Source organism: Betta splendens, chromosome 19, assembly GCF_900634795.4.
Source record: "Betta splendens chromosome 19, fBetSpl5.4, whole genome shotgun sequence".
Classification (NCBI taxonomy): Eukaryota; Metazoa; Chordata; class Actinopteri; order Anabantiformes; family Osphronemidae; genus Betta; species Betta splendens.
The window spans coordinates 12,012,035-12,036,870 of NC_040898.2; the positions used below are offsets into that span (position 1 = coordinate 12,012,035).

Here is a 24,836-nt window from a genome sequence, read left to right on the forward strand (position 1 = left end):
TCACAGAACGTTGCTACAGTGACACCGGGGATAATTATTTCACCACAGATTTCTTCCTCTCTGCATTTCTCTCCCTCTCCCTGCCTTCCTCCAAGCCCTTCCATTCCTGTAGAGAATTAGTTCTGCATAAATTACCCTGTGGAATATTGAACCAGTCTCCAGCCACCAAAGGCGAGTCTGTGTGTCTGCACGGCTGATTACTGAGCGTGCATACAGACACACGCTGCAAGAAAAAGGGGGGGGCAGGAGATGACACCATTGTAGAAAACACGGCAAGAGGAGGAAGAGGAGGAGGGGGTAGAGGAAGAGGAGGTACGAGAGGGATCAGCCAATCTGGATACGCGGTGTGAGAGCTGTATTAGCCACCCTAGCTGCACACCATTAGCTCATTACTAAGTCATTAGCAGGGGCACGGTTTTAAAGGGGGGAGGGATCAATCAATTGTCATGGGTCAATGTTTTGCAGCCCCATTATGAACCCTGGGTGAGTCTGTATATTAAGCACAGTAATTAGTCACGTTAATTACACAAAGATGGTCACATTGATCTGCAAACGCGGCGTTCTGCGTGATGTACATAAACGATATGAAGCCTGCGGTTTCTGATAACGCTCCCAAACCTCCGTCTAGGGTTGGAACATCGTCTCATCCTTCATCAAGCGAAAAAGCCAAATGCTCCATTGTTTCACATGTGAAAGTTGCGATTTACATTATCTGCTTCAATGCAGATATAGATATAGATATAGATATAGATATAGATATAGATATAGATATAAATATAAACATAGATATAGATATCCTTCCTATTATTATTATTATTTGTCTTTCTGGATTTGGATACTGATCAAATCCCTGGATTCACGGTCCTCAGAGAAATCCATCTCTCCTTGATCTGAGCAGCCTGTGATACTCAGTTCCTCCACGGGGAGCGTGTGACTGTGTGGCAGCTCGTATTTGAGCAGGTTCTGTAGACAAAGATGCTCAAGAGGCAGTTTAAGGGGCCGATGACTGAGCTGCCTCTGATGCCGGAAACTATTGTTTCAGTTGCCCTGAAGTGCTTTAACGTATTTACACAGACTGACAGACCAAGCCGCGTTAGTATCAGCGGTTTAAAATTAGAGGAATCCCGACATCCGGATCTAATTGGCCGCTGAATTAAAAAATGAAAAACCTGATATAACCAAGTAATATTCGCTGTCGGTGATAGTAAGCTGACAGAACAATTAATCAGCACAGGCGCGTTGTGGCATCAGGAAGTCATCAGCTGACACCGGCGCTTCCATGTCACTGCAGCACGCAGCACAAGCAAAGCAGCAGGCGCGTTGACTCCCACATTTCCGGCTGTTTCCAATCCCTCTGCTGACACCTAGAGGCTGAGTTTAGAACTGCAAGGACACCTGCCTTTATTTGAGTCCTTGCGCTTTACTCAGTGTAACTGCGCCCCCTGCTGGAGATACTTTATATGTTGAAAATATTACATTTCTATACCGCTAGAGGACAGCACCGACTTAACACTGGTCAGATTCGCACTATGTTGTCTTCTCTTTGTTGCTGTTGTTGAGCCTGACTTTGTTGCATTCATGTACACATAGATGACTCGGATTTTATCGATCTCTGAGGAGATCTATGTATCTGTAGAGCATAACAGCAAGTCAACAATTAACTTTACGTATGATGAACAGCATAAAGTGTGGCTTTATACGACTTCAATTAAATCCCCCCAAATGTTGTTTAAAACTGTCTATTTCAGAAGTCCAACTTTTAGATCGTTTGGAAACCTAGATTGTCGGCTAGTCGTGAAGGCAGCGCCGTCGGAGCTCACATGCCTCGTTCACATTGCGTGTTATTGCTGCTGCTACTTTTTTCACAACATGGGAAACTGAAGTGACAGCGTGTGCACGCTTCATGGTGTTAATGAGTGGCATTAGAACAAAATTGAAGTCGCATTAGCGGTGTTGTTTAGGGGAAGCTGTCAAAATGGTGAAGGAGCAGTTTAGAGAGACGGATGTGGCTAAAAAAATGTGAGTATATCAAAACTATTAGCTTGTTAGCTCAGCAGATATCCAGCTTCAGTTAGATTACGTTGTGTTTAATATAGATAAGATTGTTTAAATACTTATAATCTATAGAAATAACCCAAATGGTTGCAATGTTACTACCTATAACGCGCACGTTTTAGCTAGCTTTAGCTAACTTGACGTTCAAACTGACGTTTATGCAAACACACTGTATATGCTCAGTTCATTTCTGAAGTACAACGTAAACAGCCACATCATTCGTAATGTTCCCGTTTCTTTTACATGGCTGATTAGATGCGTGGAGTGGATTTTGGTAACTCTAAGCAACTATTGTGAAATTGAAGTTACGAGACAGCCGATTGCCATTATAATTTAATTTCCCTTTTCTTACCTCGAACCTTTGCATCTGCAGAAGCCACATCTGCTTTGGGATGAAGTCTGCAGAGCAGATGCGTCAGCAGGCCCACATCCAGGTGGTCAGTAAAAACCTGTACAGCCAGGACACCAAGCACACGCCACTGCCCTACGGAGTGTTGGACCACCGTATGGTACGACATGAATAAGCGTGACAGGACAAAAGCAGTAGGGGGCCAGGACTGGTCTGTAAAGACTGTAGAAATGTTGTTGAATTCTTAATGAATATATTTAAAATCGTTGTCATATCATCACTTCTTACTGAAGTATTTTGTTTATATAATGAGAGCTTAAATAAAAATAATTTGACCCTATGTAATAGGTAAAGTATGAAATAATTAACTGCTATAATTCCTCATTAAGCTTCTATGTTCTGTGATTTATTTTTCCTGCAGGGCACCAGTGAAAAAGACAGACCATGTTTAACATGTGGGAAGAATCTGGCGGACTGTTTAGGACATTATGGCTATCTGGATCTGGAGCTTCCATGTTTTCATGTTGGTTATTTTAAAGCCATCATAGGCATCCTACAGGCAAGTCTTAAGTGAATAATATGAAAGTATGCAATGTGCGCATCTTTTTACATGCATTTGACAATTGAGAAAGAAGAAATTAGCATGTGGTTATTATCTGCAGTCATTAAAACCTCCAGTTATTACTATAAAAGCTGAATTTTCTAGTGGTACAGACAAGGTGCCTGGATCTGGAGTAATACAAGCAGGAGTATTGTTTGTCCTTTAGGTGTCACCAGAGTATCAAAATTAAAATCTGATTTGAGAATTGCAAGAAATGTTTGCTTATGTGCTTCAGTCTTAAGGTCATGCTTAAAATAAGCACACGTATGTGTCATTTTAATTTGTCCAGATGATTTGCAAGACATGTTCAAGCATTTTGCTGACAAAGGAGGAGAAACTGCAGTTCAGAGATGTCCTGAAGAGGCCGAACCTGCCTTATCTCCAGAAACGAGGGCTGAAGAAGAAGATCTCTGAAAAATGCCGCAAAAGGACAGTTTGTCTGAATTGTTCGGCTTTCAACGGTGAGACACACAATGTGAGCCACCTGTTCTGATGGGTAATGGAATAATCTAAAGCCTGATGTCTCTCTTGCTAAACAGGGCCAGTGAAAAAGTGTGGCCTGCTTAAAATCATCCATGAGAAGTATAAAACAACCAAGAAGGTGGTAGATGTGTTTGTGTCAGATTTCCTGCAGTCCTTTGACCTTGCAATTGAGCACAACAAAGTGATCGAGCCTCTTCTGAACAGGGCACAGGTAAACCAATTCACACTGGAATAAAAAGGTCAAATTGTGATGAAAGTGTATCTAGACTTGGCTTTGATTGCTTTTGTGCCTTTATTTTTTGTCGTCGCCAAAAAACTTACCATGATGATGGTAAGTTAAAGCTTTTTTGTACGTTTCACTAACTGTTTTCCAGGAGAACCTGAACCCATTGGTGGTGCTAAACCTATTTAAGAGGATCCCTCAGGAAGACGTCCTGCTGCTGCTGATGAACCCCGAGGCAGGGAAACCCGCAGACCTCATCCTCACCCGTCTTCTGGTTCCTCCACTCTGCATACGGCCCTCTGTGGTGAGCGACCTGAAGTCGGGCACAAACGAGGATGACCTCACAATGAAGCTTACGGAAATCATCTTCCTCAATGATGTCATCAAAAAGGTTGGCGTGAGCTATTGCTGGTTGACCACTAGAGGTCCTGAATTTTGAAGACCCTTATTAACAAGCTCTTTTATCTCCAGCATCGCATGACAGGTGCCAAAACACAGATGATCATGGAGGACTGGGACTTCCTCCAACTACAGTGCGCTCTTTACATTAACAGTGAACTGTCTGGTATCCCACTGAACATGGCACCTAAAAAATGGACCAGAGGCTTTGTGCAAAGACTCAAGGGGAAGCAAGGTATAGTCTGCACATCTTAAACAATCTGACACCTCTGTGCCTGTCTATCCTGTGTGGAGCATTATGAAGTGAGTGAATGCAAATCTTTACAGTCACTGATGGACAGTGTTAACTTTTGTGAACAAGAGAGTAGGAACTGAGTGGATGAACTTCTGTGACAACTCAGGTCGATTCAGGGGAAACCTTTCCGGGAAAAGAGTGGACTTCTCCGGGAGAACTGTGATTTCTCCAGACCCTAATCTGAGGATCGATGAGGTGGCCGTCCCTGTGCACGTGGCCAAAATCCTGACATACCCAGAAAGGGTAAGAGCTGCTCAATGGCTAAAAAAAGTGTGTACTGAGCAAAGCAAGGAGTCTAAACTTAGCACTGCACCACAGGTGAACAAAGCAAATATGGAACTAATGAGGAAACTTGTTCGCAACGGCCCAGAAGTTCACCCCGGAGCTAACTTCATCCAGAACCGTTACACACAGATAAAAAGGTGACTCTGGCCTCACATTGTATGAATTGGTTCTTAATGTGTTTGTAACGACTAACTATGTATTGTGTCTTTCTCTCACGCAGGTTTTTAAAATATGGAAATCGTGAGAAAATTGCTCAGGAGCTAAGAATTGGTGACATTGTAGAAAGGCACCTCATCGATGGAGACATCGTCCTCTTCAATCGGCAGCCGTCTCTGCACAAACTTAGCATCATGGCCCATATTGTAAATGTTTGACTAAATGTGTCACATTGTAATTAGTTAACAGACAAACATGTAATGAGAGAGCGTTAGGACTTTTGGTTAAACTAGTTGTTAACAGTCTATTTTCACACATCACAGCTTCTCATTATTAATTGCAAGGTTCAGAGATCACTGCTTTTATCTGAACACACTAACACTCACGCTTGTATAATGACGAATGAGCTACAGGTTGTTGAGAGCCATTAGCAAAATGCAGCTATTATTTGCTCTTCAGTCGGAGTAAACTAATCCAGACACTGATTTCTACTCTTCTCTGATGAACAGGCCAGGGTCAAACCTCACAGGACCTTCCGCTTCAACGAGTGCGTGTGCACCCCGTACAATGCTGACTTTGACGGCGACGAAATGAACCTTCATCTACCTCAAACGGAGGAGGCCAAAGCTGAAGCCCTGGTCCTGATGGGGGTACGTGTCATAGCAACACACACAGTCTGGCCTGGACAGTACCCACTCTAAAAGGGCACATTAGAAAGCTTTCTCTGGGAATTCTACTGCTTAAGGAGTTATTATCTTGTCTTTCAGACAAAAGCTAATCTCGTCACTCCGAGGAACGGTGAACCTCTGATTGCTGCTATTCAGGACTTTCTGACAGGTCAGTGCTGTGATGTGTGGCGGCCGTTCATGGGGCCCTGCTTCTAATCAATGATAATGTCTTATTTACAGCACAGAGAGCCTGTAGTTATCCTACAGTATATTTAATTACTGTGTATTTCTACCCTGTAGGAGCTTACCTTTTGACACTCAAGGACACCTTCTTTGACAGATCCAAAGCCTGCCAGATCGTTGCATCGATCCTCGTGGGCAAAGATGACAGAATCAGGATCGCCCTCCCACGTCCGGCTATTATGAAGGTATTTCACGCTGGTCAGTTTCAAAACTCCACACTTTTGAACTTCCACACACACTTTCCTGTGTTTCCGACAGCCCATGGCTCTGTGGACAGGAAAACAGATCTTCAGTCTGATTCTGAAGCCAAGTAAGGAATGTCCAGTCAAGGCCAATCTGCGAACCAAGGGCAAACAGTATTGTGGCAAAGGAGAGGATCTCTGTGCCAACGACTCGTGTGAGTGACTTGTGTGAAAATGTCCACTATGCTCATGCAAGTAGATACATGGTTGACATGAATAATATCAGAATCACAACCCGAATGAAATAGTGGGATCTAATTGCTTCAATTCCTGTGTCAGTTGTTTCGATCCACAACAGCGAGCTAATGTGCGGCAGCATGGATAAGGGCACTTTGGGATCTGGCTCCAAGAACAACATCTTCTACATCCTGTTGAGAGACTGGGGACAGCTGGAGGCGGCCAACGCCATGTCCCGCCTGGCGAGACTCGCTCCAGTGTATCTCTGTAGGTCGATCTCTGATTCTAGCAATGAAATGAACCTCTTTGAAACCTTTTAGTCACTTGTTACCATCATGGCAGTACTTCCCACTTGGTGGTGGAGGATCTGTAGCAGTATTAAATGTACCTTGTTTCTCTCTCAATCTTTCAGCCAACCGGGGCTTTTCCATCGGCATTGGTGATGTGACACCGGGTCAGGGTCTGCTGAAGGCCAAACAGGACCTGCTGGACGACGGCTACGAGAAGTGTGATGAATACATTGAAGCTCTGCAAACGGGAAAGCTGCAGCAGCAGCCGGGCTGCACGGCAGAGGAAACCCTGGAGGTAGATGTGACAGCATATAATCTTTACTCCTGTTAAAACAGCCACATGCACACGAAATCAAACTAAAGCCGTGTGATTCAATAACTATTTGTAGCCGACACCATCCCATGATGTGCAATTAGTGAATGGCTCACTGGAACTTCTAAAAAGAGGCCAGAGAACAGGTGATAATTGAGCTTTTAAACTCAAACTCTCAGCAGCAGCTTAGTCGAGTAGATCTACTTGATGCCGCATACAGAAAGCCAGAGCATCTGAGTGAGCGAGCTATGTGCTCGAGCGGACAGGTCGATGCCACAGTGCTGGTAAGTACGGTACATTAACCACGGAACCCAAAGGTCACCCGTGTACTGTTCCTGTGAAAATAGCTCTCGAGAAGAAGAAAAAATAATGTCTTGCCAACATTTCAGCTTAGATGCTCAGCTAAGTCACACACATGCAGATTCCTTTTCTTCTTTAGTGAGTGGGTGCAGGAGTCACACAATCAATGCACAACCTTGTGTGGTTATGGTTGTCTGCATCATTTCTGTTCTACTTTGATGCTTTCATCTTCTTATGCTCAGTGTATTAAAAGGGGTCACGCATAAGGTCAGGTATTAACATGCTGTTAGTCATTTGCTGTGGATTAAAAGCCTAATAACTCATTTTGCATATGTCAGCCAACAATGTCTGTTTTGTGCGTGCCTCTCAACAGGCGCTCATCTTGAGAGAGTTGTCCGTGATCAGAGACCGAGCAGGCAGCGCTTGCCTCAGGGAGCTCGACAAGAGCAACAGCCCTCTGATCATGGCTCTTTGTGGTTCTAAAGGTAAGCTCGGATCCAGGGTGGGAATCCCACCGCAGCAACGCAAGCCTGTGGTGGAATTGGTCAGAGGAATGTGAACTGAGGTCACCGGAAGCCCCGGTTTTGCTTCATAGTTGGCTGACGAACATTACATTTAGTTTGTGTATGTGTCCTCTGTTTACATGCAGGATCCTTCATTAATATCTCTCAGATGATCGCCTGCGTGGGCCAGCAGGCCATAAGTGGTTCTCGAGTACCCGATGGTTTTGAGAATCGCTCCTTGCCTCACTTTGAAAAGCACTCAAAAGTAAGAAGTTGGTAATGAAGTGTAGTTAATTCTGGAACACATTTAATTTCTTTTCATTGTTTCTTTTGTTGACACTGTTTGCATATTATTTACCCAAGGAGCATACGTATATATCATAACACTTTATGGGACAGTAACACAGAGGACAACAGCGGGCACGTTGTGCACATCTCTAGCAGAAGCCTACCTCACAGCTTGGTGATTTCTTCCACAGCTGCCTGCTGCTAAAGGTTTTGTGGCCAACAGCTTCTATTCTGGCCTGACGCCCACGGAGTTCTTCTTTCACACCATGGCTGGCAGGGAGGGTCTGGTGGACACCGCTGTGAAAACTGCAGAGACTGGATACATGCAGGTAATAGCTGACAATTTCTGCCATTACTGCTGTTGCCTTTGCGATGTCAGGCGGCTTGAAAGCGTGTACCTCCTGTGTGCGAACCTTTCTCACTGTTGGTGCAGCATTGATGTACTGTAGAAACCCTTCAGTGTAACAAGCTGGTCACACTGCACATTGTTAAGGCTCTCATTTACTGTATGAGCTATTATCCATATTAGAAACTAAGTAAAAATCAAAATCAAAACAGCAGTCACTGTTGAGTTCTTATAATGTGACTCGCCTGTTTTGTTTGGGCAGAGGCGACTGGTGAAGTCTCTGGAGGACTTGTGCTCGCAGTATGATCTGACAGTACGCAGTTCCACCAGCGACATCATCCAGTTCATTTATGGTGGCGATGGTCTGGATCCTGCTGCGATGGAGGGAAAGGACGAGCCACTGGAGTTCAAGAGAGTCCTGGACAGCATCAGGGTGAGTTTAAATGAGGAACACAGGAGGAAGAGGCCCTCTTGACTGTATTGATGCAGCTACGCCTGTATAAAAGAAATCGATATAACCAGTTTGTGGTCAGACAGAAATAAACTGTCTAAAAGCCGCACAGTGTGTTATCAGTCCTGCAGAAACAATTTTAATTGAAAATCTAAGCCAAAGTTACAGCAGAGGATTAGTGCAGCTCATCTGAATCTTTTAATTGCAATTTTCATAATCATCTGTTCTAGGAGATTATTCCAGCAATAATCACAAGAACCTTTTCTAGTTGTAATTCAGACTTTAAAAGCTTGTGTTGGCTCAATTTGTTCCTGTGTTGTCTTGTCAATAAGTTCAACTAGCAAGTTGCCTCATGCATTTGCGTGTTTCTGCAGAAGACGGACAAACGTCTGCTGCATGTGTCACATTTCATCTCCAACGCATTCACCAAGCGAGCAGCTCCTGTGTGTCGCTCCCGTTTACCTCTTCTGATTCCCTTTCCTCCTCAGGCTGTTTACGCGTGTTCAAACGAGCCGGCGCTCAGTCAGAATGAACTGGTGCTCGCTGCAGACGCAGTCATGAAGAGAGCGGACTTCCTTTGCTGCAGAGACAGCTTCTTGGAGGTAACGACATGGGCCAAATTAATATGAATCCAGTTGATTCCCAAGTGAAAGAGCATAGATTTAGTCTGGTGACCAAAACTACAACAAACCCTAAAAGGTTGTTTCTTTCTTTGAAGTCTGTTGTTTGGGAAAATGCATTGATCGATATTACATGGACATCTTACCTATCAAACCATTCTAGATTCCTTGTTCTATTACCATTGTTATAAGACCACAGAGCTTAACGCTGTGCTGGACCTACAGTAATACAGTACGTTTCCCCATTTTATGAAGGAGTTAACTGACACAGGCACAGAGAAGTACCTGGAGGTACAGTATGGTGATGCAGCATGGAGTGTAGCACAACACAAACTGCTGTTGCTCTGAGACTGCACAGACATTAACAATTGATTTTATTCAGTTCATTGTTGTGCTTCTGTGTTAAATATTGTTTAGCTTGAGGCATTTACATCTCAACCCTGTGTCTAAAAACGATAGATTGTTTTTCAAGAGATTGCTCAGTGAGGACAACCTGTTTTGACCTGTTTTAACCGCATGCCTGCATCATTTGTCAAACGGTTCGCAGCTCGACAGGTTTTTGCTGAGAACATTGTTAATGAGAAGCTGGACTCTTATCTTTCTTTTCCCAATTGTAGGAGATAAAGAAATTCATTAAAAGCACTTCGGAAAGGATCAAGAAGACCAGAGACAAGTATGGCATCAATGACAATGGAACCACTGAGGTAAACACCACTGATTAATGTGCACAGCTCCACTGGCCACACAACGTATTCAGACCACATCACTGTCTGCACTCTGCAGTGTTGCTTCTAGTCTATTAATGCTACATGGAGCTGCACACAGGCCATAACATGGTGCTGTATAATCGAATTAGCCAGACACTGTGGACTTTTATAGTATTACAGCAAAGTCCTTGTGGTGTTCAGTGAGAATAGGTCTTTAGATTTGATATCATTCAAGTGTAGATTAATAAAAACACTCACAGCTCACTGCATATGATAAACCTGATTCTGTTTCTCAGCCTAAAGTCCTCTATCAGCTGGATCGCATCACTCCCACACAGCTGGAGAAGTTCCTTGAAACCTGCAGAGACAAGTACATGAGGTACAACCCTTTTTTTATACTGAATGCACTGTATGATTTTGAGTGGGTTTTTTGACCGCTAAGCTCCAATCATTTGTCCAATTCATGAAAATGAAAGACGAAATTCTTATCGCGTGTGTATACTGTGGCTAATGCAGAGCTCAGATGGAGCCAGGCTCGGCAGTGGGAGCTCTGTGTGCCCAGAGCATCGGAGAGCCCGGTACTCAGATGACCCTGAAAACCTTCCACTTCGCTGGTGTGGCATCCATGAATATCACTCTGGGCGTGCCTCGTATTAAAGAGATCATTAACGCCTCCAAAAACATCAGGTATGATAAGCTGCTGTGGTCACATCCACCGTCATCTGCTACTAGACCTCACTGCCGCCTTTTACCATTTAAGTCATACACACATCGTGCTGATCGCTTGCCTGGGACCATGCCACAGATACTAAATGAGTAATTTAGTGGAATCAGCTCTTCTAGGCAACAGAAATCGTCTCTTTATATTGCTGCAATTACGACATCCCTAATTTGTCTAAATAATCTTCTAAACACTCAGCACCCCTATAATCACTGCTCATTTGGATGTGGAAGACGACGCCGACTTTGCCAGGCTGGTGAAGGGCAGGATCGAGAAAACACTTCTGGGAGAGGTTTACCTTTCATGTTTTACCTGAATCAATAAAACAGTGTTAATAAGACAGGAGGATTAACTGGATACGAAGCAGTGTGATGTGAACATGTTGATAAAGAGGGGGGAAACAAGCTCTTTTTTTCCTGTCTGTCACAGATTTCTGAGTACATTGAAGAGGTTTTTCTACCCGATGACTGTTTTATCCTGGTCAAATTGTCGCTGGAGAGGATCAGGCTTCTGCGACTGGAGGTGCCACAACTTTGTGTTTTACTAATACAATGTGAACAGTATGCACCCTTGAACAGCCACATCAATTGAGGCCTAATTTTTGTTAGTTGTAAATTTGTTTAATTTGGTTGTCATGGTAACGATTTTAGAGTTTTAGCTAAACTGAGAATAAGCATGACTATTTCCAGTATTTCCAGCTTTACAGCTAAAGCTTCTGTTCCAGCAGCTCTGAGGGATTCGAGGGGCAGCTGGGACGCGTTCCTCTTACTTACCTCTAACAAAGGGGGCGCTTGTGATTTGCCTCTTTCAGGTAAATGCGGAGACGGTGCGTTACTGCATCTGCATGTCAAAGCTGCGAGTGAAACCTGGGGACATCGCGGTGCACGGCGAGGCGGTGGTGTGCGTGTCCCCACGAGAGAACAACAAAAGCTCCATGTACTATGTCCTGCAATCATTAAAGGAAGAGCTTCCTAAGGTGGGAATCTGGGGTTTATCATTAGTTGTTTGGTTGGCAGGTTTACTTTATATTGAAATCTCTGAAGCCTGTCACCTGAATTATTCATATGTAATTTAACCGAAAAATTTGTTACCTCATTATGTTTGTCCCATGTCTTATTGCTTGGAAGGTGGTGGTACAAGGAATACCTGAGGTCGCTCGTGCTGTCATCCACATCGACGAACAGAGCGGCAAGAACAAGTACAAACTCCTGGTGGAGGGAGACAATTTAAGAGCTGTCATGGCAACGCATGGCGTGAATGGAAGCCGGACCACGTCGAACAATACATACGAGGCACGTTAGGAGTTAGATCACAGAATTATTGAATGTGTCCTCAATCATAAGAAACTTCCTTAATCGCTGCTACCAATGAAGTTGTATATATAATTTGCCTTTTCTTTACTTGTTCCTTTACTGTGTCAGGTTGAGAAGACCTTGGGTATTGAGGCTGCTAGATCCACCATCATCAATGAGATTCAGTACACTATGGTGAACCACGGCATGAGCATTGACCGGCGCCACGTTATGCTCCTCGCTGACCTGATGTCCTATAAGGTAAAACCTCCACACAGTGTTTGGTTGAAGCATTTGTTGTTTCACCTGAGGTCACGATCGTCTCTGTGTCTGTACAGGGTGAGATCCTGGGGATCACCAGGTTTGGTTTAGCCAAAATGAAGGAGAGCGTCCTCATGTTGGCTTCCTTTGAGAAAACAGCTGATCATCTCTTCGACGCTGCCTACTTTGGACAGAAGGACTCCGTCTGCGGTAAATTGATGCTTCGGGCCTAAAGTAAAGTTTAATTTTGCTCTTTACTGGGTCTTGACTATGCCTGTGTTCCTGTTTAGGTGTGTCTGAGTGCATTATTATGGGGATTCCAATGAATATTGGAACAGGACTGTTTAAACTCCTGCACAAGGCTGACAAAGATCCATTTCCAGTCCAAAGACCTCTCTTTTTCGACAACCCAGACTTCCATACATCTCTGGTCACGTAGCGCCCAGGAAAGAAGAATAGTGATGTTTTGAAGTTGCCCGGAGCCTTTTGTGTACACATACAGATCATTTCATCTTTGGACGATCTAATAGAAAATGGGATTGTCTTGTTTTTTTGGCTTTGATGGAACAACTGCCAGGTGCATTTTATTTCCCAAAGCACGTTTGCTCACGTGTAGAAGATAATGGAGTTGGTTGTTTTTTTTTTGGTTTCAATCTGTGATAGGAATAATTTACAGTTTTTCTTGGGCCTTTTTTGTGAAACCAGATTTCCTTTGTTATTAAGATATTGTATAGCCTCATGTTCCTTCAATTCAGCATAATGACACGGAACACTGAATTCAGATTAACCCAGTTACAGTGAACAACAGAAAATATGGTCTCATTTTGCATTCAGTTCGAAAGTCCTTGTTATTTAGCTTTGCAATTTAATCCTGTTTGAAGCCCCTCAATGTATTAATGTATATAATGCAATAAATGAATAAGAAAATGACTTGTTATTCTTACCAACATCGAAGTTCCCGCCACCACCTTGATCCAGTTGGACTGTTTTTCTTCTTGCAGGTGAAACGTGATTGTAGACCTCTAAACTCTGTCGCTGTGGCGTCCACGCAGCAGATGGCGACGCTGTGAGATGCGTCTGCTGCTGTTGGCAGGAAGGTTAAAGAGGAGACTTTGTGCTGCACTGACTACTTTGTGACACTGACAAGTGGAACATGCCAGACATCATGGGGGAAATATGTAATTTGCTTCAAGAAAAGAACTAGCTTTTTATAAAGCTATTTAATTAAAATGATCTTTGTCCATTTGACCTTTCTGAATTCAGCACAAAGCAGAGACTGTCCAAAACCAAATGAAAACCGTCATTTTAAATGATGATTTTCAATGAAACACCAGCACAGAATAAAAACCCGAGCTGCCGTTACCAAACTTGCAGGACATTGAAAAATTTTAAATATACACAAAACAGAAAAACTTAACATAAGTCACATTTGGACGTTACAAAATATTCCACAGCACCATTAAGTAAAACACAACAGTGAAACCCCCGTTATCCCTGTGTATGATGCCAGAAAACCTCACAGTGCAACTTAAACACTCATCACCAGAGTGGTTTTTATGGAGAGATGACCATTGACCTTTCAAGGATTTAAACCCTGTTAAGCCATAGTGGCTCGACAGCAAAGCAGTTTGTGTCAGCTTCTTCAATTAGGTTGAATTATGTTATGGAATCTGAACTGAAGCAAGTTTTATGCTGAACAGGTGACTGTAATTCATGCAAATCTAGCATAAATAATAAAAGTCATTTCCTCTTTGCTCTTTGCCGTAGCTGCGTCAGCTCCAGTGTCCTCCAAGTTGTCCTTTTCCCACAGATCCTGCTGATGCAGTGCCCCTGGTTACACAGCTTGTTCTCATTAGTGATGCACTGAATGTGGGTTCCTTCCGGCACGTCATTAAACACGCCTGACCTTGATGATTAGCCATGCGGGTTCCTGGTCCCGACGGCTGCGAACTGCAGCATTTATCCTCCGGCTGCACGTGTTCCTCACTCACAAGGATGAGGGGCAGAAACACACTCATTCCTCTCGTCATTGTTCCTACTTTCAGCGTTGAGATTTGAAACCACGAGTGGGAACCCGCCGCATCGCGCGGCACGTCCCTGAAGAGCGCTCGCCTCATTTGACTTGGGAGGAGCTGTTCGCCGGCAGCTCCGTTTGAATGGTGGAGATCTTTTCTCCTATTACTTCCAGCGAGGACTCGCCGTGCAGCGACGTCGACGGCCCCTTGTCGGCCGAGCGCTGCTTCGAGCTGTTCCCCTCGTCCGACTCCATGAACGCCTCCCTGCTCTGGGGCTTGACGAACTGCACGCTCAGCTTGGGCCCGGCCGCGGCGCCGCCCTGCTGGTTGGGCTTCCGCAGGCAGTGGGAGAGGGTGGAGACGCAGCTCTTCTTGAAGTTCTCGTTCATGAAGGCGTAGACGATGGGGTTGTTGAAGCTGTTGGAGAACCCGATGGCCTGGACGATGGCGATGATCATGTTCAGCGTGACGCCATCATATTTCTTCTCCAGGTCGTCTGGACAATGGAACAAAAACAAAAACGCTCAAACTACGAACATTTGTCTTTAAAAGCAGTGATCTATCAGTACTTACAGTACTCAAACAGCATGTGGACTGTATGAAACGGTGCCCAGCAAATGGTGAACAGCAGAACAATGGTGATCATCATTTTGACAGCTCGTTTCTTCTTCCTGCAGAAAAGAAGAATAAAAACGACGAAACACGTGTGTAAAAAAGAAAAGAAGAAGAAGAAAAATCTCTCGCATGTGAAACGTACCTTGAGATTTTACTGATCTCCCTGTGGTTCATGGTGTTGAGGACGGACGAGTCCCCCACGCGCTTGCGGATCCACAGCTCGATGCCGATGCGCGTGTAGAGGAAGAGCATGGCGGCCAACGGGAGCAGGAATAGGGCGGCCATGATGAAGGTGGTGTAGGCCTGCCGGTGGGTGAGCGAGCGCCAGCTCTCCTGGCAGCACACGTGGTAGTGGTCGTACAGGAAGTCGTACTTCACCTGGGAGACGGGGGTCGGAGGGCCGTGGAAGAACATCCAGTAAATAAAACACGTAAGGGAGGACGGCGCTGCAGTGAGTCGGACGCTGTCAGAAGCCATGACACCCTGAATGGGTGGTCTGAACAATTCACATCTATTCATCAATTCTTTTTTACAGTGATGCCTCCTATACATCGTCTTATCATCTTTTGGGAGAATTTACCTGGGGTTTATTATCAGTCTCATATCATCAATAGGTGTTTGTCTACTATCTATGGATCTGTGTAGGATTGCATAGATTAACTGTAAGTAGGACGTCTAGTTTGATACCATGCAATCACAGATGTACAGCATGCAATACTCTACTGTAGGAGGCGGCATTCGCATGACGGTCACACTGAGGAGGTCAAAAAGAGCCTGTCTCTGTGCGGCACTCAGGCATATTTTCATGATAACCGCAGTGCAAATCACTGATGATGAGTTTGGCTGCAGCCATTTTCATGTTCTGACCTTTCCTGCTGTCTAGTCAAGGTTATTTTATGCGGACACCGAGTTATGAGTAATAGTGTGATGTGAGGGGAGAGAGCAACTTTAGCCTGAAGAGGAGTCGAAGCCTAAAGATCAGAGCCTGAAGGGCTGTGAGGGAACGACGCCGTCTGTTTCAATAAAGTGGGACTTTGCCCTGCGGCTACGGCAGCAGAAAACTAACAAAGTGCATTATGTTTTGAAGGGCACCCCCCCCCCCCCCCTTACCTGGAGCTGTTGGACAAACAGCATTGGCGAACCCACCATCACAGAGGCGATCCAGACGAGCCCTGCAGGGTGCAGAGAGACGAGGACAGAAGTTGGATAATTTAGAACTTCAAGGAGGACAATAAAAAAAAAAAAAAAGACAGGGAAAAAATACAGTAGCAGCTCCTGACGTCAGATAGGAATGTGATGGGGCTCATTTGCGTAGTTTACATTACAAAAGCTCTGCGGGAGGAGTGGACAGGAGTACCGAGCATCTTGTACGCCCTCTTCGACGAGTACTGCCTCCTCATCCTCAGGGGGAAGACGATCCCCTGGTATCGCTCGACGGCGATGCAGGTCATGGTGAGGATGCCCGTCACTATGGCTGTGGTCTGCACGAAGGGCACCGTCTTGCAAACCAGAACCCCTGCGGGCCAGAAACAGGCAGGTCACTGTCGGAGCCCACGTTCACTGAGAGGTCTGAGAGCCTCAGAGCTGAACCCAGGTCAGAGGGTGTGGGTCTGCGGCTCATTCATCCTGCACTGAACACGCCTTAATGGAGGCCCGTGCCGCACAGGTCCGTGTTAAACCTGCTGCCGGTGCTGAACGTAACGACATGCACGGCATGTGAGAGGCCAGTAATGAACCAGCTGCCTCGGCTGGAGGATGTCAGGCGTCCAGAGCCGCAACTGGGAGTCTTTCAAACGTAACGGCGTGTAATTTCCCCCGTGTTGCATGGAATTGCATTAGGCTGTAATTGCACGAGAGCTTTCATTAGGCTGCAGAGTTTGACATCATCGGGAGCCCAGCGATCGCGCTCCTCTTTATTTATTCGTGGTGAATGCAAAGAAAAAGACACCGTTCAGGCGAAATCAACCCGCGGCTGGAACACAAAAGCGCCCGCGTGCGTCGACACTGACACTTTGAGGGGACACGACTCCCTTCGTCCCCTCCTGTCACCGCTTCAGAAGCAGGCGAAGGTGACTCAGAAGCAACAGACTGTGGTTTTAATGGTCTCTGCGCTCAGTCTCTACTTTAGATCCAGCGCATCCTGCTTCGTCTGGCTTCACGTTCACCATAACATGCATGTGCATTAAGCCACTTTATTAGACGCACCTGTGCAGCCAACACGTCCAATCTGCCACTGATTCTACTTCAACAACACTAGAACGTCCCTAAAAGCCCATTGTGACTTTTGTCAACTTTTGTTTGTTTTGATGCGGTTCCCCGTCATTTCCAACAGTGAAGCAATCTCCATGTTTCCGAACAAACTCACCCCCGAACCACTCGGACGAGATGTTCTGCAGCAGCGTGAAGGGGACGCAGAAGAAGGTGATGAGCAGGTCGCTGACCGCCAGGGAGCAGATGAAGATGTCGGTGGCCGTCTGCATCGTCCGCTTCTTCACTACTATGTAGATGACCAAACTGTTTCCAGCCAGCGCCAGCGCGAAGATGACGACGTACATGATCACGAAGGTGGTCTTGGCGCTGTGCGGCAGCTCGGGGACGTAGACGAGCGGCTGGATGTTGTAGGTGTTGATGAACTCCTCGCGGCTCAGGTTGTAGAACTGGAGCATCTCCCGCAGCACTTCGGGCGTTATCCTGGTGGAGCCCCGGCCCGAATCCGTGGACGCCGCTGCCATCCTGACCGCCGGGTTCGGTCCTGGTGGGGCTTTTTTTTGTTTGTTTTTTGTTTTTTTTTAACCCCCCCCCCCTCGGTCCCCGTGAAGCCGACGGCTGCGCCCGGACGCCGCGCTGCGTCCTTCGCCCGCTGCCGCTGCTGCAGCTGTTGCTGTGCGCGCGGACGCAGCTGAGTGTGATTGCGGGGTGACAGAGCAACGAAGGGTCTGATGACGAGGCGACGCCAGCGATCACCGTCTGCTCCTGTTGGAATGTGACGACTCACAAAGTGATGCTTGATATTTAGTTATTATATATTTTTTTTACATTTGCTGATTTATTTGACTCCCATGTTTACTAAAGTATTTATAAGTATTCTTGACTTATGACTATAAACACTACAGTACAGTACATTTTTAAAGGACTGGGTGTAGACAAATATACTGATAAGTACCTAAATATACACAAGTTCGTCATTCAGAGACCTTGAATGTGCTATGAAGAAGACTCCAGCTCTGCAGATGTGTTGCCTCCCTCCCTTTAAAAGCTCATGCAGTTCAACACTTTTATTTATTTTATGTTTAGGATTCAAGACTAAAACAAATGTCTCCAAATATCAAGTACATGGTTTTGCAAATAGAACATTCTGCGCAGCAGTAAATATGCATCAAGTGTAAACATTAAAGAAATTGTCCATTCCAAAACTATGTGTCTTATTATTGGATTTTGAAGAGCATTGTTTAATATTGACCTGACTGACAGCATAAAAAGCTGCGCTGTGTTCTGTGAAGTTCAATTTACCATAAGTCACATTTACCTGAGATGGAATGCGATTTTGACTTTTGCCTTTCGACTGAAGCGCGACATGTTCTCATCTTTTTCGAACAAACCATTAAGCCACTGTCACTTTGGCCATTTTGACCAACTGCCAAGGTGTCTCAGAAAGCAGGAGACCACAAAGCTGATTTCAAAATAGATTTTTCTATTTGATTAGATGTTTCTCCCTGTCACTTCCAAGCAAACCATTATTCAGAACAGGCAGAAAAGTTACTTCAGAAAAGTCAGATTTTTATTCTGTGATGCTGAGTGTCTGAGATCAGGTGACCTCTGTCTGGGCTGTGGCGCACACACAGCGTAGACAGAATGCGAATGCAGCACTTGGACTATTACGAGAGAAATCAATAGTGAGGAAAGAGGGTGACAGTGGAACCAAGAACAGGAGCCTTGTTTTTTTTTGCTTTTTTTTTCGAATTCAGTGAAAAACTCCTTGGAGGTGAATTGCTGGATTTCAAATAAGGCCGGAGTCTTCCCGAACATGAGATGTGAAAGCATGAAATGTTCTGTTGAGTTATGTGAAAGAACAAATAAAGTAGTAGATGCGCACGGTTAAAATAAAACCAAGAAATGAGTTCAAGCACCTGCAGGTAGAAGAATTTAAGGCTTCTGGATCTGATTGTGTGGTGAATATATTATTAAGTATTCACGTAGTTCAGCCTTGGATCAACGCTGAGGTTCAGTCAGATGAACTTGCTGAGCAGCACGCTCTCGACCCTTCAGGGGTTCACGCTGAAAGGATTCCTATTTTCCAATCATTACCTCATGACCGTCGTCGCGGCCGCTGAGGCCTTGAAATGAGGAAATGTTAAATATTATTTTACAAACTAGCATGTGAGACATTTTTGCTCCAAAAGTATCATAAATGGACACATTTCTCACTCGTCTCCAGTTAAATCTACAATTAAACGTGTACACTGCATGCGGATGTCTTCCTCTTGTCATTAAAACGTACATTAAGGTTTAAACGGATGAGTCGGGAATAAGATCAGGCTGCTTGTATGCAGAGACAAAATACCAGCGAGGTGCCAAAGGGGTTGAGCTGAAGACGCAACAACTTCCCTGAGCACGTTTCAGCAACCTTCAAGAAGAAAAAAGGACAAATAAAAGCATTTTTATTGAGTCTAGTTCATTAAGACACAGTAAGATGATAAAAACGCTGATTTTGTCTCATGATTAAAGTTTATTATTATTTATTAACTGTGTTCAGCGGAGCTCATCTAGATGCTGTTTGTTCTGTCAGATATGCGGAGCACAAACTCCCACCAACCATTATGATCAATGCACGGTGGTTTCACAGTCACCCATCCGGTTGGTCCAGCGTTATCATCCACACTGGCTGTCATGGTGCAGCCAATGCAAGAGTCCTCATTTCTAGCAGTTCCTGTTACATTCATCTTTGCTTATTGAACATACGCGGCACTGTTACATGATGCAAATCTCTTGAAACACCTGTGGGAGAAGCAAATCTCTCAGCCTTGAGCACTTTTCAGTCCACTGAGTCCATCCACTGGTTCCGCTCTCACCCATGTGACTCACCAACAAATCTCCTACAGTCACCGCTGCATGAACATTTTAAGGGGAGGTGTATTTACACTGTGCTGAAAAATAAATAAATAGAAGACGTTAAATTGAATAGACGTTTTATAAACAACAGCGTGGCCTCAACATCAGTGCTCTGTCCATGGAAATCCTGTCACGGCCACGTCTACATGACAACCCAGCGTCAGTCGTTTGTTTCCTGTTTAGTTCAGGTTTCTTAGCAACAAAGGCAACACAGAACATTAAGTACCAACGCTGAGCTGGAGCCTGATTCCAGAGGTAAAGTTACTCTGATTTATACTTAAACATGACTTAGTCAAACAGAAGCTTTGCCTTGAGTCAGATTTAGTTTTCGTTTTTTCCTCTTCATAGGATTTGGTTTTCAACCGATGCTTAATGTGAGATTACGACTTTGCAGCTGTAACTGCATCACAGCTTCTTTGTTTTTCACTCATGCCACTTCAAAGACAGACCTTCTGGCTTTTATTCAGAAAATGTCAAGAACACAGAGTCCAGACGCCCGGCTGACGACAGGGGAGACGCGCTGCAGTCACACTAATCAGCAGCCATTCACCACAGAACTCGCCAAGATGCTGACGAGAAGCAGCCCTCGCTTTGGCGCTTTGAGTCACCACTCGTTCTTCTCCCGGCACAACCCTCACCCCAGCAGGGTGAGACACATCGAAGGTGAGGCGAGCGTCACCCATTCATGCGTTCATCGATTGTCTGTAGGTGTTTGAACCCTCGGGGAAACCTTGCCTTCGGTGAATGCAGGGAATCCTGAAGGTAGAAACTCAGCAGATGTGTCCGCTTTTAATTTAGGATCAGAAAATTGTTTCCTAATCTGTTCCATTCAATAGATTGTTGAGAGGGGAAATACATTATAGTCGTTTCCTGTCATCTCAGCAGTACGTGCTTCGACTTCGAGTTTGTATGGATGAGGATTTTCAGTTGCATGTGCAGTTTCACTTAACTGTGTTCGGCCTCTCAGCAGCTGTCTGGAAGCTCCTACTGATAACAGAGACATGGCTACTGTGTGCCATTTTTACCTTCACTTAGTTTTGCAGGTTAAAATAAATTAAATGATGCCATATATGGAAGAACACCGGTTTAATGTCTGGGGACCATGAACTGACTTATAATTTCAATTTCTTTGCAACAGTACACCAATAGTTACTTAAATATTTCAATACCAACCAAAGACGTCAGCTGGTTCCTTGGAAAAAAACAACTCACCAGTATTATAAAAGTAGGATACATCCCCTGGGAACCATGAGCGGCTGTGAAAACGTACCTGGAACAGCAGCACGATCAATAAAGGAGATGACTGCCATATTGCACTGCATAACTACAGCTGTAAATCGAAACTCTTGCCTTTAGGATCAATAGTGATTTCAGCGGTTTAGTTCCTCAAAGTGCTCCTTTAATTGCTCCACATTGCTGGAGCACGAGGCTTGATGTGTGTGTGTGTGTGTGTGTGTGTGTGCGCCTTTCTGTGCCCCACAGGGCTCAACGGCAGACCTGTTTGCACGGTGAGAGACGACTGGTACGTCACTTCATCATTATTCCCTCATCCGCTTCTCAAGGGCCACGTGCTCCGAAGGGCAGCTGACCCGTCTCTGGCTTCGCCGCTCACTCAGAGTCTTCAAGGAGGCGCCAGTAACAAAAACAAATCTGGTAGATGCGCACCGCGACCCCTGACTATTTTCATTCTTTTGTGTTTTTTGAAAAAAATGTCAGAGTAAATAGAGTTTTGTTTCCCGTTCTGTCACAGTGCTGCTTTCAGAAGCCTGGCGAGATGAACTTAAAGAACTCGTTGAGAAAGTCAATTTGCGAGCACAGAAGGAGGAGAAAAAAGTGAGCGTATGAATAATAAGAGCATCGATAACCAAAGCCTCCGATACAAAAAAAAACACAGCACACACGTATCTGTCACACTGACTTTCAGGACGAACCTGTGGAAGAAATTGTGCGTCGAAAGACTCAGTATTCTGCTGAAACCGGGAGACTCATCCCTCCGTCCTCCAAGTCCCACCATCGCAGATCACATTCCCAACGCATGGCGTATCCACAGCCCCTTCATCATCAGGAACTGATGGTGAGATACGCCTCCTTCATACTTTATGGACTCCTCTGCAGACCATCGCTTTATACAAGCTTATTTAGTCATTCAGTTCACGAGCGAATGCTGTTTTTGTGTTTTGCGGCTTTTCTCCAGGTGTTGGAGCTACTTTGTCAGATCCTTCAGACAGATTCCCTGTCTAGTGTGCAGCAGTGGCTTCTGCTAGCAGGCCAAAGAGGTATAATGAGCTTATGAGCTTTACCAGACAAAAGCCTGAACACATCTCTATTGAGTCTGTACCCACCCGTCTACACAACACCGCTCGTGGTTCAAATGCACTACTTCATAGTTTTGAATTCTTTTTTTTAGTTGCGTGAAAAAAATCCCTGACCTCTTTTCGTGCTGTTGTGTCTTGTACCCTCAGAGAAGGATCTGGTGATGGGGATGATAAAACAAGCTCTGGAGGGCGTCGACCTCCAGGGCCAGCAGCAGAACCTCCAGCAGATCCCGTCCTTCCATCCTGGTGCGTCTGCTGATCAGTCCTGGAGGAAGCCACAGAGGACGAGGTCAGGGCAGTCTCACATAGGTTTCCATCTGTTCAGAAACTGGATGCTAACTTTGTGGAATATTGTTACTTCCCCCACAGCACATGCCGAGCAAACCAAGCATGCAATGATGAACCAGGTAACAAAACGCTTTTTCAGGGGCCTGGGTTGGACAACTTTTATAAGAAATTATTAAAACTTGGATTTATTATTATTTATATTTTATATTTTCAGAGAGGATTGGAGATGCAGAAGTTCTAGAGATCCACACAGAACCTTAGATCATCAGCTGCTTCATGGCCATAAGCATAATAAAACATTTTTGTTATGAGAATTAGCCATAAATAATGAAAGCGGAGTAAATGTGGAAGTCATCGAATTATGTTGACAAAATGATGTATGTATAATCATTTTACACGATTCAGTTGTTATTTTATTGTTTGATTAGCTGAACATTTTCATAATTAATAAGAATTTGTTCAATCAATGTCAATCATACTGTTGTTTGCTTTTTTGAAACTTTTTGACCAGTCAAAAAAAAGTACGGAAAAAAAGGTATGGAGTACAAATTAAAAAAATTTTAAGTAGAATTTTAAAATAGAGAGACACAAATGGGCCTAGAATTATTTGTTATATTTGTGTTTGAAATAGAGCATTTAAATAAACAATTGTGGATGATCTTCCCTGTCTGTGAATTTGTGCAGCCATTCGTGTAGTGACACATCAATTGTGGTTTCCTACAGAAAAATGTATTTTTTTCCTCATCACAAAGTTAATTCCATTTATTCCACATTGACCTCTCCCAGTACATTTGACATTAGTCATATCCGACTATTTGTAATGGACAACCAGCATTTGGCTGCACTTTTTTACACTAAGAGTGAAGTGAGGCCGACTGAGAATCTGAGATTAATTCAGTGGACACATTAACTTTAGCACCACGACGATCTGTAATTTGCTGACCTCACTTAAAGCAAAGAAATTACTGGGTGCTGATTTTTAACATTTAAGAAGGAGCAGACGGAATTCTAAAAACAATGATGTGAACCCTACTGAGCTTTTCACAGGCAGCACATCAGCTGCCCATCATGTCAAAGTCAGAAAACGTCTGAACAAAGATAATTGGGTTGTGTCAGTACAAAGGAATCACATCTGACGAGACCTACTAGAGGGCAGATGATGTTCACCCCGAAGATTCACTCATATCCTTCCACATTTTGCACAAACTAATCCAAACATCCATTCTACAGGGGTTTCGCTTGTCTTATAAACTCCCACACCTTCAAGACCTTGAAGAAAATTGTCTTTGAACACTTTCAGTCTCAATCTTCCTTTGTGGCACAGAGTACTGTATTTCGCATATTGTGCCTTGATGGTGCAACGTTTGTTGAAATCTTTCCAAATGACAGCAAGGTGTGAAATGTCTGTGAAGAAGGTCAAAAGAGTGAAAGAGACCTTTCTGCAAAAAAGTAAAATTATCACAGATACCAATTATGTAGGTCTTTTCAAAACAACATGGGTGAGGACAATACATCTGTTATCTGCTTCACCAAATCGCTGCTTTTCTTTAACCCCCGCATTTGGTGCCACCTGATACAGAAGCCGAACTTTGTGATCAGATCAACGTCTCCTCACTTCTTGGTGCTATTAATGAACATGGCCTTGTCCTTGGGGCACGACCGTGGCTTGGGGTTGTTCGGCCCGGTCAGGAGGTGAAGTTCAGCATTCACGTCACAAATCCTTCCCGCAAGGACACCTGTCGGCTCTGAGTGATAAGAGGCAGCTGTTTCCTGGTCCTCTATCAGCAAGACTCTGCAAGGCAGCGGGAGCAGCACGGGGCCCTTTACCAAACACACAAAGTAATAAATCTAATTATTGATACATAGACGTGCATTACTCTCCAAAATACTGGTTGGTCAAGTTTTGCTGTACATTAGAATCCCTTTGTGCTCCTCTGAAACCTGTGGGTGACACTGCCCCCTAGTGAGATAGAGGACTTAAAAATGCATATTTGATTTTCAGACCATTGTATTCCAACAAATAGAATAGAATAGAATAGAATAATTCTATTGACTAGTAATAGTCAATAGAATAGTTATGTGCTTTAAGTAAACATTATAACAAGCCTTTATTTTAAAACAGGAATGTTATTAGATAAAATTGAGACACAAAGAAATATAATCATTGAAATTAATTCAGAGATAAACCTTAGAGGCTTGGCCTCTATTCACACAGACAGTAACTGG

General features: G+C 44.4%; 3 protein-coding genes across 8 annotated transcripts in view; 2 read left to right on the forward strand and 1 right to left on the reverse strand.

Annotated features, from left to right (window-relative positions):
• Window positions 1-23,270, forward strand: part of tbata (thymus, brain and testes associated) — a 112,273-nt gene extending 89,003 nt beyond the window's left edge. Inside the window, exons 1-9 of one of the 5 annotated variants that reach the window (XM_029135404.3) lie at window positions 19,640-20,262; window positions 20,451-20,670; window positions 21,490-21,660; window positions 21,758-21,840; window positions 21,932-22,081; window positions 22,202-22,283; window positions 22,470-22,611; window positions 22,692-22,729; window positions 22,825-23,270. In XM_029135404.3, coding sequence (XP_028991237.1) covers window positions 20,478-20,670; window positions 21,490-21,660; window positions 21,758-21,840; window positions 21,932-22,081; window positions 22,202-22,283; window positions 22,470-22,611; window positions 22,692-22,729; window positions 22,825-22,871 — 906 coding nt within the window. In that variant the 5' untranslated portion in view covers window positions 19,640-20,262; window positions 20,451-20,477 and the 3' untranslated portion in view covers window positions 22,872-23,270. Of the gene's footprint in view, window positions 1-19,639; window positions 20,263-20,450; window positions 20,671-21,489; window positions 21,661-21,757; window positions 21,841-21,931; window positions 22,082-22,201; window positions 22,284-22,469; window positions 22,612-22,691; window positions 22,730-22,824 lie in introns of those variants that run through there. The other 4 variants (XM_029135405.3, XM_055504684.1, XM_055504686.1 and 1 more) reach the window with 4 other exon arrangements.
• Window positions 1,795-13,195, forward strand: polr3a (polymerase (RNA) III (DNA directed) polypeptide A). Of its 2 annotated transcripts, XM_055504681.1 has the most exons (32): window positions 1,795-2,019; window positions 2,429-2,564; window positions 2,826-2,963; window positions 3,295-3,466; window positions 3,545-3,699; window positions 3,863-4,102; window positions 4,183-4,345; window positions 4,512-4,648; window positions 4,724-4,827; window positions 4,911-5,052; window positions 5,356-5,496; window positions 5,614-5,683; window positions 5,815-5,942; window positions 6,016-6,154; window positions 6,279-6,443; window positions 6,589-6,761; window positions 7,453-7,564; window positions 7,729-7,847; window positions 8,062-8,199; window positions 8,479-8,649; window positions 9,156-9,269; window positions 9,543-9,578; window positions 9,905-9,991; window positions 10,291-10,373; window positions 10,511-10,681; window positions 10,914-11,007; window positions 11,145-11,237; window positions 11,527-11,691; window positions 11,843-12,007; window positions 12,137-12,268; window positions 12,346-12,478; window positions 12,559-13,195. In XM_055504681.1, the coding sequence occupies exons 1-32, from the start codon at window positions 1,976-1,978 to the stop codon at window positions 12,705-12,707; spliced, it is 4,209 nt and encodes a 1,402-aa protein (XP_055360656.1). In that variant the 5' UTR covers window positions 1,795-1,975; the 3' UTR covers window positions 12,708-13,195. The 2 variants fall into 2 exon arrangements, with proteins under 2 accessions (XP_055360656.1, XP_028990370.1); XM_029134537.3 differs by lacking the exon at window positions 9,543-9,578.
• Window positions 12,891-18,128, reverse strand: qrfprb (pyroglutamylated RFamide peptide receptor b). Its single transcript, XM_029134538.3, has 6 exons — window positions 17,264-18,128; window positions 16,256-16,414; window positions 16,009-16,070; window positions 15,041-15,276; window positions 14,857-14,954; window positions 12,891-14,779 (listed from the first exon to the last, which is right to left on the reverse strand). The coding sequence occupies exons 1-6, from the start codon at window positions 17,628-17,630 to the stop codon at window positions 14,382-14,384; spliced, it is 1,320 nt and encodes a 439-aa protein (XP_028990371.1). The 5' UTR covers window positions 17,631-18,128; the 3' UTR covers window positions 12,891-14,381.
• Window positions 23,271-24,836: the final 1,566 nt, after the last annotated feature.